The following is a 15,346-nucleotide window of genomic DNA, read 5'->3' on the forward strand; positions in this document are numbered from 1 at the left end:
GGTCTCTCTGAGGAGGTGACTTTTGAACAGAGACATGGAAAACGTGATTCCGTAAAAAGCAGCAGGCTGGAATGTTCCCCTCGCTGGATTATGGGAAGAAGCCAGCCATGGTGAGATAAAGGGGAGAAGCATTCCAGCTAGAGGGAGCAGCCTGGAGTAAGCAGGGTCCCCTGAGAACCTTTGCCTCTATCCTAAGAGCATTTATTTCTACATAGAGTGACACTCTGGGGGAATCAGATCAGTAAAGCAACTTTCATTTCAACACGTCCGTCCCCCCCGCCCCGGCCCCCCCCCCCCAAAAAAAAAGAGGCACTTTTGCTTAAATGGGATTCACACCAGCAGGGCTGAGCTTTGTCGTGACTGGGTTGCCATGGGGCTCCTGTCCCTTCTAGAGAAGGGACACCCCAGATGGCCTTACCCACGACAAGGGGTTAAGATAGCAAGCTCTGTATTCTCTGAACTTGCTCTCTGAATTTTTTAGTCTTTTAATTCACATACACATATTTACACCACGGAAGGTGAGGAACAGCGATGATTTGATCTGAAACCACTTCTATCCCCTCACCCTCACTGCCTCTCAACCCTAGATTTTAACGCACTGTACATAGAAGGTTACCCTCAGTGTATTTATTCATATATACATGTATTTACACGTTTCTTCCTCAGTTGGTTTAAGTTTCTTCGGCTTGCTGGCGAGTTTGGTTTAGTTGGTTTCATTGACCTTCCTGGCACGGAGGGGTCTTCTGTAAGGGAAATTCCTTCCTGGATCAGTTAATGAAAGATCAACACAGAAGTGAGTCTTGCTCCACTCGACACTCCTGTGGTTTGTGTGGGACAGACGCCCTCTGTATTTTCTGCGTTCTGGCTTGCTGTGCATTACGAACGGGCAGCAAAGGCCCTCCTGGCTAAACTTCAGGCAAAAAGGCCTTTGGAGGCCCTACATTCTGCTTGTTTCTTCCCTTGGTGCCCAGGAACCCCACACTCTCTCCAGCCCCACCCCTGGGTGGCTCTGAACTCCCTTAGTTCAACCTCAATTTCCATTTAAAGCATTTTCGCCCTGCTAATGGAGTGGAGGGTGTCCCTGGTGGAGGGACGGGTGGGTCCCATCTTGCTGCCCTGCTCGCGGCTGGCGCCCAGCAGCTGAGTGCAGGCCCTCCTGGAGCCCCACCGCCCTTGGTGGGTGTCTGATCATGCCTGTCCTGTCCTGCCCTGCACGCCAGCCTCCTTCTTCCCCCAGCTCCTCCAGGTGCAGATCATCTAGCTCTTCAGCACATCTGGACCTCCCCGCCCCCTTTCTGTACTGATTGTAAATAACATGCACTTATTTCCTCGTATCAGACACTCTAGAATGAACCACCTGTCCCGCAAACATACCCGAATGGCTAAGAGTGCTTCCTCCATGGATTTGGCCTCTGAGTTGTGTCATTCAAACTGTTTTGTTGCGTGGGGACAGCAAAGCAAAGTCACACCTTTGTAATCCTCCGGGACCCGCACACACAAAGCCAAACCGCAGACCTGCCCTTTCCGCAAAGTACGGATTCTTCTGGCCTCTTGAAAACAAGATATTGGTTTGTCTTGTTCTTTAGGTCCTGCTTTCATCTGGGTCTCACAAATACTTAATCACTCGGGAGCTTGGTTTATTCCTCTGAGGGGTAATCTGTTTTACTGCCGCTTTTTAATCTGTTATGCCCTTATTTTTCATAGCCTCCCTGAGAAAGTCATCAGGCAAAAAGCACCTTTTATTTGAGCAACGGTCAGAGCATTTATCTTTGAGGTTATGAAATTGTAGAATGTTTTGCCGTGTCCTGCTCTGTCATCTGTGTTTGCGTGTTTGTTTTTCATTCAGGCTGTGCCGTCTTCTCGTTATGTGTGGCATTTGTCGTTGCTGACTTTTGAGAAAGCAGTAAACACTGAACATCCTGTTCACATACAGGCAGTGATTCCATAAAGCCCCCTTAATGCCCAGAGTGTGAGTTGTGTCCATTGAAATGAAGATGTACAAATCAGAAAATTGCCAATTAAAACCCCTTTTCAGTAGGAAAACATGACGGGGGTTTTCTTTTAACAGGAAGGGCAAGTTGGAGGAAAGAAGGAGCTTGTTGGAAGAGGAGGGTAGTTCTCTTGGGCTCAGTCCACCCTGAGGGTGGCAGGGCATGGCGCCGCTGTCTACTTTTCTGTATCCTGTCCTTTCTCTGAAGCGATGCTGCTCAAGGCACGGGCTGTTTGCTGCCTGGTGCCAGTGAGCTGAACAGGGAAATTGAGAGTGGGCAGTGAGCATGTTAAAGCAGTTGAACAGGGTGATTTTATGTCTGTTGAGTCTAATAATAAATTCGAGCTTGTAGTTTATGTCTTTCATTTTCCCCCTACAATAATTATCTTATAAAAATATCCATTTGTAAAAGACAGAAAATCTAAAGGGGACCGTGAGGGGGAACCAAAGGCAAAACGGATCCTCTTCTGCGATGGTTTGAGAAGCACCGCTCTTACGTCTCTCAGTCGGACGGACACACACACACACACACCCCGATCCTCCTTGAAGGTGGGCTTGGAGGCTCTCCCAGCACACGCTTCTGCTTTGTCTGTCATCTTCTGGACAGTCAGTTGGTTGCAAAAAAAAACCTCTTTGTTCCTCACAACACAAGAATGGGAGCATTGTTTTATTCCCTTACCATTTACGACGTTTGGAATTTCTGTTAAACCTTGTTATGTGGCTGTTTTCCTTTGGTTATTCCTGGGTTCTGAAGTGCTTTTGATTAATTGTGACGTTTGTAAGATTTTAGGGACTGAGGATTGTTGCCCAGTTAGTAAGCAGCAGTCATGCTCTCTCCCTGTTGATCAAATGTCAGTTCATATTGGGAATATGACCTATTCAGGAGTGTTACTGGTGGGTCGTTAGGGAGGTAAGAGTTGAGTCTGGGCAGGACACGGGAGGTTAAAACTTAAGGGAGCTAATTTTTACAAAGTGGAAAACGTGTGTGTGTTTGGGGGGGTGTTATTTTGTTAAATACTAGAATGTTAACTTAAAATGTTAGGGTATTTTGAGCACCAGCAGTTAAAGATACTATGCTTACTGTTTTACATGATCTCAACGATAGTTAAGGGAAGACTTGTTTGTGCGATAGAATTATAAATATATGTAATACTCGAAGCAGCCTTGAGCTGGGGTGGCTTTATCAGTCCCACCCACATAGTGATTGATTCCAGTTTGGGGTTCTGAGCAGATCCGTTTAAAGCCCTGTGCCATAGGGCTGCTTTTTGATTCTTGTTTTTTCCCTGCTCTCAAATACTGTTTTTTGAGCATCTTTATGAGCAGGGCCAGAGAGGTGGTTTAAAGCAGGACACGTACAGGTTCACACCCTCAAAGGTGTTTCTTTTCCATTAGGCGTTGAGATCTTGAAAATTCAAGGAAGAGCTAATAGGAGGCAATTTATGATAAAGGTCAAGTCAGCTATACAGGGGGTAAAAACACTTAGGTAGAAAAAGGAAAGTGACTGTTGGCTACAGCGTTAGGAAAAAAGTAAAGAAACCTTTCCAAGAGTCATTAGGATTCACATTAATAGAGTGTCTGACATGTAAAATTGTGTAAATGAACAATGTCTGGTTAAGGAGATTGAAGTTGTGATTTGTAGACACCAAGTGGATAAATTAGGGGATTGGTATCTGTGTAGGATGGTAATAGGGAGAGGCCTGAGAAAGGTAGGTTAAGGCCAGTTTTTCAAATCCCTAACTAAGGACTTTGGAGTTTTTGTATGGGCAGAAGGTAACCCATAATTTGGCCATGAAGGAGGGGTTTTGAATAGACTAGAGAAGTGGACTTCCCCCTCTCCCCCCACCCCCTGCATTACAAGCTTTAATTCCAGGTGGATTTATTTGGCTGAATTGGAGTTAGAAGAGCTTAGAGGTGGGGAGACTATTTCCTCTGGGGGTGTGAGACCAGGTCAGTGACAGGCTAAGGTGGACGGGGTGTCCTTACACAATATGAAGGCAGTTGTGCATGTGTTTGTGATAGTATCGTGTTAAAGCACAGAATGCTAAATAAATGTGGCAGATGATTTGTGAAAAAGTACAAAAGCCATTAATCCCGTGTCACCTAATACCGCATGCCGCTTTGGAAATACCCAGGCACACCCTGGTTTGTGCACAGGCACGCGCTTGTGTGCAGACGTACACACATGCTCATGGTGCATATTTTATATCAGTGTAGAAAACGTAGCCCTTTAAAGCAAATTTATTGCCCTTTAAAGCAGGCTTGTGGTTTACGAGAGTGAGAGAGATATAGAGAACCTTAATTAGAATCAAAGAGTTTGCTTGAAATAAGGTCTCTCTTCCCTTTTGTGTCATGATTTTGTTGCTGCACGTAGATCTGTATCCTCCGATCTCTGCTTGTTGTTAATTTTCTTTTGCTTTTACAGGCCCAGGCTGCAAGCACAAAGGAAGTTTGCTCAATCCCAGCCGAATAGTCCCAGCACAACTCCAGTAAAGATAGCGGAGCCATTGCTACCCCCTCCAGCTACTCAAATTTCTGACCTCTCTAAAAGGAAGCCTAAGACAGAAGATTTTCTTACCTTTCTCTGCCTTCGAGGTAAGACTGTGTTGCCAGTTTGGCGGGAGCAGCCTGGTTGAAAGAAAAAGGGGCAAGGCTGTCCCCAGGAGGTTTGATGTTGGCTTTGGTCTCTGCTCTACACCCTCTTTGAATTCCCAGCCTGGTTTGAAGGAGTGAGAGTGTAAAGTGAGGAATCCCACCCAGAGGGTGCTTGAGCCTTCCTGTTTCTCCTTCCCTTTTCCTCTGACTCTTGAATCACCTTTCTTGGCGTCTCAACACACAGTGTCACAGTTTGTAGTCTTACCAATTTGTACAATTGACTTCTCCCTGACATCCTTTTAGGACCTCTACCACCCCAGCATCACCGTCACACACATGCTTTGCAAACTTGGCTTTTTGTTTTGTAATTTTTTTTTTTTTGGTGGGGTAGTTGTGGATGGGTGTTAAGTCCCGTTTCCTTGTGTTTCCTGAGGTCTGGGAATAAGCCACGCTGATGGAGGGTACACTCCCTCCCCCCACCGTACTACTTTAGGAAAAATAACAGTAGTGCTTTGTAGGTATAGATAATAGTGGAAATATTGGTCTGTACATACGAACAGGACCAATGAACGGAGTGCACAGAGAGGATACAATTTTGTAATGAAGGATGGGTTTGGATTTACATGGCCTTATTTTGGGAAAGTCTTTACTCTAGGAACTAAGTGAGGGACGAACACAGAAGATGGTGAGGGAGATTGAGGGGCCTCTCCATGTCGGGTAGGGGCATCACAGAAGGGAGACTTCGTGCTTCTCATTGCCCTGTCGGGCCCCTGCGTTTCAGTCTGGCCTTTGATTGATGGTGCTCACATTGGTCACTCCATTGAGGCAGGTCTGTCAGGCTTTTCCACGGAAAGCGGACCCTTGGCAGCTTTTGTGATTATACATATTTCATTGAGAGGCTCTTTGAAACTCCGTATTTCATTTCTCATCAAACTCGATTTACTCATTTTTGGGGATCTGGATGGACCCATTTCCTGTTTTGTTCAGAGGGTTGTAATCTATTACTCTCATCTGTTTTTTTTTTTTTTTTTTTAAATTATTATTTATTTATTTATTCATTCTTGGCTGTGTTGGGTCTTCGTTTCTGTGCGAGGGCTTTCTCCAGTTGTGGCAAGAGGGGCCACTCTTCATCGCGGTGCGCGGGCCTCTCACTGTCGTGGCCTCTCTTGTTGCGGAGCACAGGCTCCAGACGCGCAGGCTCAGTAGCTGTGGCTCACGGGCCTAGTTGCTCCGTGGCATGTGGGATCTTCCCAGACCAGGGCTCGAACCCTTGTCCCCTGCATCGGCAGGCAGGTTCTCAACCACTGCGCCACCAGGGAAGCCCTCTCATCTGTTTTGATGTTTGATTGTCCCAGATCCCATCAGTGGAGCCCCTTCAAGCTGGCTCCCTTGCCCTTTGACACGTCCCTGTCATCCTCCCATCCCAGCTCCCTGATACAGCGGAATGTCCCGGACTCTTGTTGTGCACTCCCTCCCTCAGCCCTGAAATCAGCCATTTCTTCTAAGAGCCCTGTTTATTTTCAGGAACAGCTGCTCTTTAGAAGCTAGGATCTGGGCTTGAGGTGTGCTCATAGCTATCGGAGGGAAATGCATTGTGTGTGTGTGGGACATGTGCAAGGGCATGTATGTGCACATGCACACACATGCTCATTTAGTGTGCACATCTATGTCTCTAGGTCTATTAAAATCCATGAATGAGCACCAGTACCTCCCAATTTTAGTTTAGCACCAAAGGGTTCCTTCTGGTTTTCTTTTTTTTTTTCCTATATTAAACAGTGAGAAAGTTGACTCCTGTTATCCATAAATTGTTTATTTGATCCATCTTCTCCAGTGTGCCCCACCTCCCATCTCTGCTGGCACCCTCCCCATGGAGCCCTTCTGATCTCACTTGGCTCGGACCCTGTGAACGGCCTAACCTGTGTGTGAACACCTCTTCATCCTCCTTTGGCTCTCGCACACCACAGCGGCTGCCGTGGTCGACACACACACACACACACACACACACACACACACACCCTTGTACCGGTTTGCTTTAGGACTAAATGGTTCGGGAAGGGAAAATGAAGGGTAAGGTTTTTGTTTGAGATGACAGGCTACTGCTATGATAGTCCTGGGAGACTCAAGACATAAAGGAGGGGAATAACTGTATTTCAGGGCGGACCACTTCTCCCTCCCGAAAGGGAGGTGGGGTGGGTAGCAGGGCCTCCTGCCAGCACTTCCCTTGGGTTTGACACAGCTCCTCGCCGCAGGAGTCTAGTGATCCTAGGTGTTGAGGGTGGAGGTGGAAAGGAAGGTGTAAAAACCCACTAGCAAAGAATCAAGTGCAGGATCGGCTGTGAAGGGTGAAAGGAAGAGGAAAGATGAGAGCGGCCAGCAGGCTGGTAGGGGGTGGGGTGGTGTCATCAGCAGTGGAGAGTGAGTGGGACCAGGTGCTCAGAGGAAGGAGTTTGGGCCAAAGGGATCTTTGAAGGGTCAACAGTGTCATCAGCAGCAAGATGGTTCAGGTGAATAATTAAAGCTCTGTGTTGGTAGGACTCTTCATTGTGTCTTTTTAATCCCACCGGAGCCAAACTTACCTTGGAGCCATGCCTTAACTCTTTTCTTTAGGAAGATTCACTGATCTTGTTCTATTAGGAGGTCAGAAAACTGCTCTGCAGATTATGGAATTTAGTTATGAAAGTTTTTACCTATGGAGTGGGTGTGACTTGTTTTTAGAGCAGAATTTGTATGTTTGTGCCATGTGCACCTATATATGCATAATTTTTTTAAAATCATATTTTCTCTGGTTTTGGGTGATTTGGGGAGGGCCTTGCTTGGAGAGGCATGCTTATTTCTCGAGTAAATGGCACCTAGGGAAAACATTACCAAGTACCCAGCTTTGACATTTCCAGGCTCTAGACACAAGAGAATCATGTCTTTTCATAGACACAGTTTACTTCTGTCACTTGTCAGATGGAACAAAAGTTTCAGTAAGTGAAACCTAAGATGTTTAATTTTGGAAAAATGCTCTGAGGCTTGGAAAGTTATTCCTACATTCATGAGCCAGACAATAAAATAGGTTTTGTTGTTTATTTTAGCTGATATGCAATAAGGTTTTGACACAGAGTATTGCACCCTCTTACTCTTCCTCCTGTACTTTTTAGATTTAAGGTATTTTATTTTAAAAGCCAGGGCTTTGTGAGGTCAGGTGTGTTTACCTGATCTGGCTTTTCTAAAAGCCTCAAATGGTAGGTGATTCGCTAAGTACTTCATGATATTGGAAATATGATGGATTTGGTGGCATTAGATGGCATACTTTAATATGCAGTTGCTTGAGCTAATTAAAACTCATATTTTGAGGTGTACAAGGGTTAAATAGACAAAGCCTGTTGTAGTGGTACTTTAATAATTCTCTTTCAGTTTCAAATATTTAAACTTTTTTTAGTTATAAATGTATTTCATGTTCCTCTAGGGAAGATCAGCAGAAAAGATGGAGAAACAGACCAAAAAATAAAAATAAAAAAATAATCAAAATACCCCTCCCTCTAATCTTCCAGAGACAACCACTGTTTCTCATCTCTTTGGTGAAAATGTTACTAAGCCTTTTCTGTGCATATACAATACAAGTCACACACCCCAAATGGAATTGCATTATATTTTTATTTTTGCAATCTGGTTTTCCTGTTTCACACTCTCACATAAATACCCCTTCCATCTTGTGGATGTCTCATCATTTATCTAATTCTTGATTTACATGTAGATGTATTTCTAACTTTTAGGTATCAACTGCTGGTGACACTTCCTCACTTAAGTCTTGGCCTCATCTGGAATCTTTACAGACAAAGTTGATAGTTGGGAATTTGATTAAGTTTTTTTTCATACCTGCATTCTAATTCTGCCGCTGCTTTTTTCGTATGGGCTCCACACCAAACAGAGCTTGCCTGAGCCCCAGACTTTATGCTCAGCCTCAAGAGCCTGGCCACTCCATCACCCTTTACAGGAGTCTCTGGGTAAAGGAGACAGTCTTGATAGGCTCAGTATTGGTGGGAAAGAAAGCCTGGCTGCAGAAATCATGAAGGAATCAAAGACCTGGACACGATGTTTATTGCCAAGGATTACAGATCATCCTTTTCTCCAGTCCTCTGTTATTACCCATGATAGTCTCAGAGCTAATTTGGAATATGGAAGAGAATGAATCTTGAGACTGAGAAAAAGCCGACAAGTAGAGATCTTTAAGCCTTGGTGTTTGTTACCCATCAGTGACACTCAGCAAGCCCAAGACCCAACCTTCTCCCCACAACTCCATTAAGTATCTTCAGCGAAAACCTGGGGTGGGGAAAAACGATACCATTAATAATTCTGGGATTAGTGTGTACATGTCAACACAGCAGCCAGTTGTTCAGGGATAAGAAGCTTTAGAGATTTAAAAAATCTGTCTTAAGGCACGCGGAGACCTTTCAGCTAAGTTTGCCAGAGCTCTCTCCTTTCCTATTTAATATCATGACCTAAAATCTCTAAAGGAAAGGAAGAGTGAATAGTGCAGCCGGCCTGAAGTGTTTGCCTGCAGTGTATTTATCTTTAAATGGCTGCTTTGAAGGGGGTCCACATGGCTCCTGCCAGAGGCATAATTAGCATCTTTTGCCGGTGTACATTGGCCGAGAAGGGGGAGGGGTGTGTGCCCTGGGCCGCGTGCATCGATTCTAACCATCGCTGCATTTTCTTTCACCGGTCTCGTTATTCTTAATGAGTTCTGTCTGCTTCTCTTTGTCCTGACTATGATGATTAGCAGGTTAAAAAAGCTTAACACAGCAGAGCAGTGGCAGGTTAAATGATTCTCTTATTTATATTTTTCTCTTTATGGGGCTCTGCAAACAAGGGGGATTCCCAAGGGGGTTCCCTGAAAATACACATCTGCACATGGTTCCTTCTTCTGACCATGGGTTTCACCGTCCAGTGTCACAGTTCGGAGGAAAGAAGAGAGCTCTTTTGGAGGAGTTCTTAGGAAAGACCCACACTGTCAGCCATGGCGAAGCAGTCCTTTCTGTTTTGGGACTGCTTGCCTTTTGTTTCCCAGGTCTTAGAGAATCTTCAGCGATCAGCCATCATTCAATGGCTAATTAATTCAGCAAGCCTTTATTGAACGTTTTTTATATGCCAGACACTAGAAAACAGATTAGCAACAGGAAAGCAGCATCCCTGTGGTAGGTGCGATAGACCAGCTAGGCAATGCCAGGGTAGAGGGTGCGTGTGTGGAACAGGAAAGGACTCAGCCCAAGGCTCTCTGGGATGGAGCTGGCTTTGTAGAAGGAGAAAGTTATGCAGGAGCCCCTACCAAGGCCTGGGATGGTGTTGGGTTTCTGTTTTGGAGGACCCCTCGTTAAAGCAGGGGAGTTAGACGTGTCAGATTCTGTGGGCCCTGGGCTGGATATTCACTGAGGTTCTTCAGCTGAGAGAGGAGACATAACATGTCCAGACCCTTATTGAGTAAGATGATCCCGGCAACGACGGAAAACGGATTGAGGCTAGGGGAAGGGCTCGGCAGCGGGTTGTTGTAGCAACACAGGCCGGAGGCTGAATGATCCTGGTGGGTCTTGGGCAGATGACTTAAACCACTCTCAGTCCAAGTGTCTTCTTTTGTAAAACAGGTGTGTAGTTAGCACACAGTTGCTGTGGAGTTAAAGTCATGGGTGTGAAGCAGGCCAGATGGTGCCTGTGGTGACCATCCAATGGACTTACGTTTCCCAGTGAATTTAGGCAGACGAACAGGGTATTGGAGGAGCCTTCCATTTGAAACTGAAGAGGAACGATATAAAAGACCAGCTGAGGAGAATGCAGGTACCAGAAGAAACAGACCACCCATGCAACTCTCTCTAAAGACAGTCGTTGGCTTTATTGGTAAGGAGCACATGTTTTGATAGAGTACTGGCTGGCGTTGGGTATTGAGGACGATAAATTCTAAGTAGGGCAAATGCAAAAAGCCTGGGGTGATTTAGAGGTCACAGAATGAAAGGGGATTAACCTGCTAGAAAGCAATTAAGTAATCCTCCAATTGCAAGGAACACTATGGCACTAGTAATGAACTTCCTTGAGCAAAATGGGAATACTTTACATGAACTCTTTGGGGGAGGAAGGCCCTCTGTCACAGTGGTACACAACTTTTTTTTGATGGATCCTTTTGAGAGGTGTCGCATCTTAAGTTTCGAGAGAGGTAACAGACAAAGTGGTATTCTTGCCACTCTGAGGATTTCAGTGGCCACCCTCACTTTTCTCCAGATCAAACTGGCCTTATGTTCCTCATATGCTTGGTTTTCCAAGAGTCTGTATACTTGGCCGAGTTGTGCTGAGCAAGCAATTTACTTGCCAGGATAGTTTATCAGGCTAGTTACGAAGAAATATGAAACCATCGTGTCCTTAAGCGCCAAGGAGGGGAAGGATGGATCCCCTTTAATTGCTCTGTGACCTCGATCAGTCGTTAAGACTCCAAGACATTTTGCTCAGAGGGTTGGCCCCGCTCCAGACTAGCTGGCCTCCGACCAGGCTTTGCCCTCCCTGCAGATAAAGCAGCTCCCTTCTCCCTGCCCGTGGCTGCTGGCGCGGAGTCAGTAGCCTTTCTCACAGTTGCCTCCGGCCTCCCCCTTAGTTTCTGGAGAGTCCCGTAGTATTTCTCGTCCTTCCTGAAATCCATCTAGAGAAGGTAGATGGAAGTAACGATAGTCCTGTTTTGTTTACAGAGCACCTTGCTGGCAGCTGACAGCACTAAAGTCATCAGGACCCACGTCCCAAAGGCAAGGTGCCCCTTCTACCGTATTTACGTCTGATAGGATTTGTGGACACTTTCGTGGTGGAGAGAGCACAGACTTGGGTGTTCGGGTCGTCTCTGTGTGGCCTTGATGAAGTTAATTTCTGACTTGTTTCCACTTTGTGCCGTGTGGTGTGATCTGCACATTCAGTTGCTGTGAGGAGATCCAGAGACCTCATTGCATTTGACTGGACGTGTATTCGTTTGTGTACGTTTCAAGCCACAGGTGTAGACAGCCCATGGGAAAGACAGTAAGCAGATTATTCCAGCTGTTAATTAAATGATACTTTCTCCTATTGCTGTGGTCGGCTAGGTCGGTACGTGAGCCGACATGTTAAGAGGGAAAGTGGTTCTCGTTGCCAAGTCTCTCACGTCAGGGATCTTAGAACACGTGCCCTGCCGTGGGGCATTTCCTAAACGTGCAGTCAGACTGGCACATCTGGGGGCACGTAACTGAAGAGGGGCACACTGAGGTGACAGTCATATCATCACTTCCTCCCTGTTCTTCCTGAAAAAAGGCTCTTACAGGCTGAAGGTTTCCAGCTCTCACAAGGCATTACTCTGCCCAAGTTCCAGAAATTCTAACTGTTGAGTTCATTTTGTGTTTGCATCCTATTTCTGTGCACCGCACTGCCCTCCTCCCCTTGTTGCCAGTCTGATAGCTTTCCCATTTAGTAAAGCAGAGAGGAAATAAATTGCCTTTGCTCTCACCTATGGAAAGTGACAGCCTGCTTTTATAGTTTTGAGTTGTTTTTGTCACTGAAGCCATGTGTCAGCCTAATAATGGCACTGAAGTGTGGGTGTTGACAGTGCTTTTGCATATGCTACCTCAGAGGCCTTTGGGGTCATCACAGATGTTACGTGTGAAGACATTAATCTCATTGTACAGACAAGTAAATGGAGGCTCCTGACGAGTGGGCACTTGACTGCCGAGCTGATGCTTCATCCTGGACTTTTGGATTCCACGTAGAGTCCTTTTCAATGACTGCCATCCTTTTTTTGGATAACGTGTGTATTATAAGGAAGAGCAGTTCCAGGATGGGCTTCATTGCCCAGGCTCCTCCTTATCCCATAAGGAATTAGGGGCCCCCTTTGTGTTTGGCCTTTGGCTGGAGGGCTGTTTCCCAAGCCCTGCTAAATGTACCCCTGGTGGTGCCAGAAATGACATTAGCTGCATGTTTAAAAATTCTATTGTAATATTAACTACCTTTTCTTTAGGGCATGTGATATTAATTTTCTACTGATATAATAGAGAGAATCCATTTAAATCATGAATATGAATCACTTTAAAGAAAATAGCAGGTGGATATGGCACATAATCTTAGGGCCTGTGGAAGTGGGTGAGGTTTGGGAAGTCTTGGTGTAAATTCTTCTTCCCTGGTAAATTGTAAAGGTCGACCTGGAAGAGACAGAGGTCATCATTCCGTGTGTTATAGTTGTCCCAGTCTTTCAGGGCACTTGGTATTTACGTGTGGGGTGCGTGAGTGTTCAGGGTGAGTACGGATGTCTGGTCTGTGAGGGTTGCTGGTGCCTGGATCAGTGCCGGGTACATACACAGTGGGATGAATGGACCAAGGCAGTTGTACCCACTTTCTCCCTTGACTCTCCAGTTTCGAAGGATGGAGCTCCCTCCTCTCCTCTAACTCAGGAAATCAGTAAATAACTATCCCTTTCTCCCCCTACCCAGGCCCTACCAGGTCACTTTGAAGTTTTGTATTTTAATTTAATATGATAGTAGGGGCTGATTGCTTTCATTCTGTTTGTGTATCCTGAAGATCAATCACGAACACGCCAAATCGGGGCGGGGGGACAGCCCAGAGGTTATTAGGTCAAGCTACAGAATTTGACTCCCCAGCTAAATGACAGCTGGCAGGGAATCCCTTTAGGGTCTTTGCAAAATAGAGCCAGCTATGTTTAGCTTGTTAAGATAAAGAACTGGTCGGGGGAGGGAAGATAATGAGAACGAGGGCTTGTATGTGTACATGATTCATGGAGAAGAATCCAGTTTTATAGAAACCACAGCCCAAATTAGAGAAAGCAAGCTTTTGGATTAAAATGATTTCTGTTGTGGTTGTAACATACCACAGTTTGATTTTTGTCCAGATGAAAACATTTGGTTTTCACTTCAGTAAATATTGTGGAGACATTGCCAGCTAATTCTGAAAAGTAATGAAATACAGCTTTGGCAAAGCGCAGATGCGTTCTGCACTCCCGATCCCACCGACTGATCCAAGTTCAGATTTTTTTTTCACGTTTGCTAATGTGCTTGAATAATCAGGAGAGAAAAATCTGCCTGCGATTTTAATAGAAAACTGTATATACTAAATACACATGTATAACTACCCCCCTCTCCCCATACCCTATGCAATCCTTAACTCTCTTAAAACACTAAAAGCATTCACCTTTCATTGATTACTCCTTTAAAACTACAGAGTTTGTAAAGGAGCGAGATGGTGTGATTTTTGTGTGATAAGCAGCCTGTCTGACTTGCACGAGTGGGACTTATACCTCTGATGGGGAGAGCCCACCTGAGGACACCAGGTGTGGGTGCTGCAGAGCCCTTCCTTTCTCAGACCCCTTGTTTTCACCTCCTTCGCCTGTGTTTTGCAGCAGAGCCCTGCTGTAGAAAGGGAAGGTTGTTATTTTCGTCTCCGTAGATCCGTGCCCGGTTTTCTGAATGCTGAACCCACAATGAGCTTTTCAAAAGTTTGCCTCATCTGACATTTGGAGGGAAGACGTTTCCCTAATAAATTTTCTAGAGAGGAAGCTTACCTCTTACGTGAGAGAATCTATAAGTTGCCAACTATTTTTAACGAAAAATTCTAAAAACACGTATAGTCTTCTGTTTTCAAATACTAAATGTTAATTTAACTTTCTATTCACACAGCCTCAATTTGATTATCTGATATACCTGTTCACCCATTTTATACTGAAGAATGTAGGATAATTTTCACCAGTGATAAACAGCACAGACTTCTGGGTGATTTTAGGGCTTTAAAATATCCTTTCCTTCATCTTTTTCTTTTTCTTTTTCTTTGTGTGTCTAGCAGATTCCTCCTCTAAACTTATTTGTAAATTAGATAATTGAGCTTGTATCTAGGCTAAGAAGAAATAAATAAGCTCTATGTGAATGTTTTGACTAGTTTGGCTTCTCAGATGCTTTTGGTTTCCTTTTATGTATTTGAGGTTCTTCTTTGGCTATTCTCAAGGTATTACCAGACAACAGTCAGTGTTTCTCTATCACCTTGATTATGAAATGTGAGATGATCTTACTGGTTTTGTGTCAACAAGAAAGAAAGAAAGGGGCTGTTTTTGCTGCCTTTCCCCTAGTGCTGTGCTTTCTCCTGATCTGGAATGTTGGCTTGGCCTCTCCGTGGCTTTGCAGATGGACATGTCAGCGGGGTCTTAGAGGGATTTCCAGTAGCTACGTGGTGACAGAGCTTTGGAATATGCAGCATTAGACTCTGTTGGATTTAGTCTTTTCTCCTTGCTTCAGTTTCACTACAGGGTTAATGAGAGGTACAGTTGGTATGCAGGTCCCCAGTAAAATTCTGGAGGTCTGGTTTTTCTGGGGGAGAAGGCTGTAGTTGATGAGGCCACTACTGAGGGACAGGTTATAGATTGGCAGTGGCTTCTTGAACAAAACCTGGAGAATAGTGAGGCCATACCCAGGCTTGGGGAGAGTGCCGTCCATGATGAGTGGCACCTGCGGAGGGGAGAATTGGCACAAGCCTAATATTTGAACCAAGGGCATCTTGCCTCTGTTAGTGATTAACTGACCTCTCCGCCTGAGGATCCTTATTATTGAGCATTGGTCCTTTTCCTCCACTTAGCCCTTCTCCCTTCTTTGTACGAGCCTCTCCATTCCCCATCTGGTTTGAGAATCTTCATTGCCTTTTATTTTGTTGATGCTTGATCTTTAGGTCCAGACCAACATGTCAGTCATCTGATGAGAACCCAAATCACCTTTCAGGGTGAAAGCATTC

The 15,346-nt window shown here is 45.2% G+C and overlaps 1 protein-coding gene across 5 annotated transcripts in view; it reads left to right on the forward strand.

Moving 5' to 3' along the window:
• Positions 1-15,346, forward strand: part of JARID2 (jumonji and AT-rich interaction domain containing 2) — a 243,689-nt gene that overhangs the window by 176,442 nt on the left and 51,901 nt on the right. For all 5 annotated transcript variants that reach the window (XM_059937972.1, XM_059937975.1, XM_059937974.1 and 2 more), the window contains one exon: positions 4,413-4,582. In XM_059937972.1, the coding sequence (XP_059793955.1) occupies positions 4,413-4,582 (170 nt within the window). The remainder of the gene's footprint in view (positions 1-4,412; positions 4,583-15,346) is intronic.

The sequence above is a fragment of the Balaenoptera ricei genome, chromosome 11, assembly GCF_028023285.1.
Source record: "Balaenoptera ricei isolate mBalRic1 chromosome 11, mBalRic1.hap2, whole genome shotgun sequence".
In the NCBI taxonomy this organism is placed as follows: Eukaryota; Metazoa; Chordata; class Mammalia; order Artiodactyla; family Balaenopteridae; genus Balaenoptera; species Balaenoptera ricei.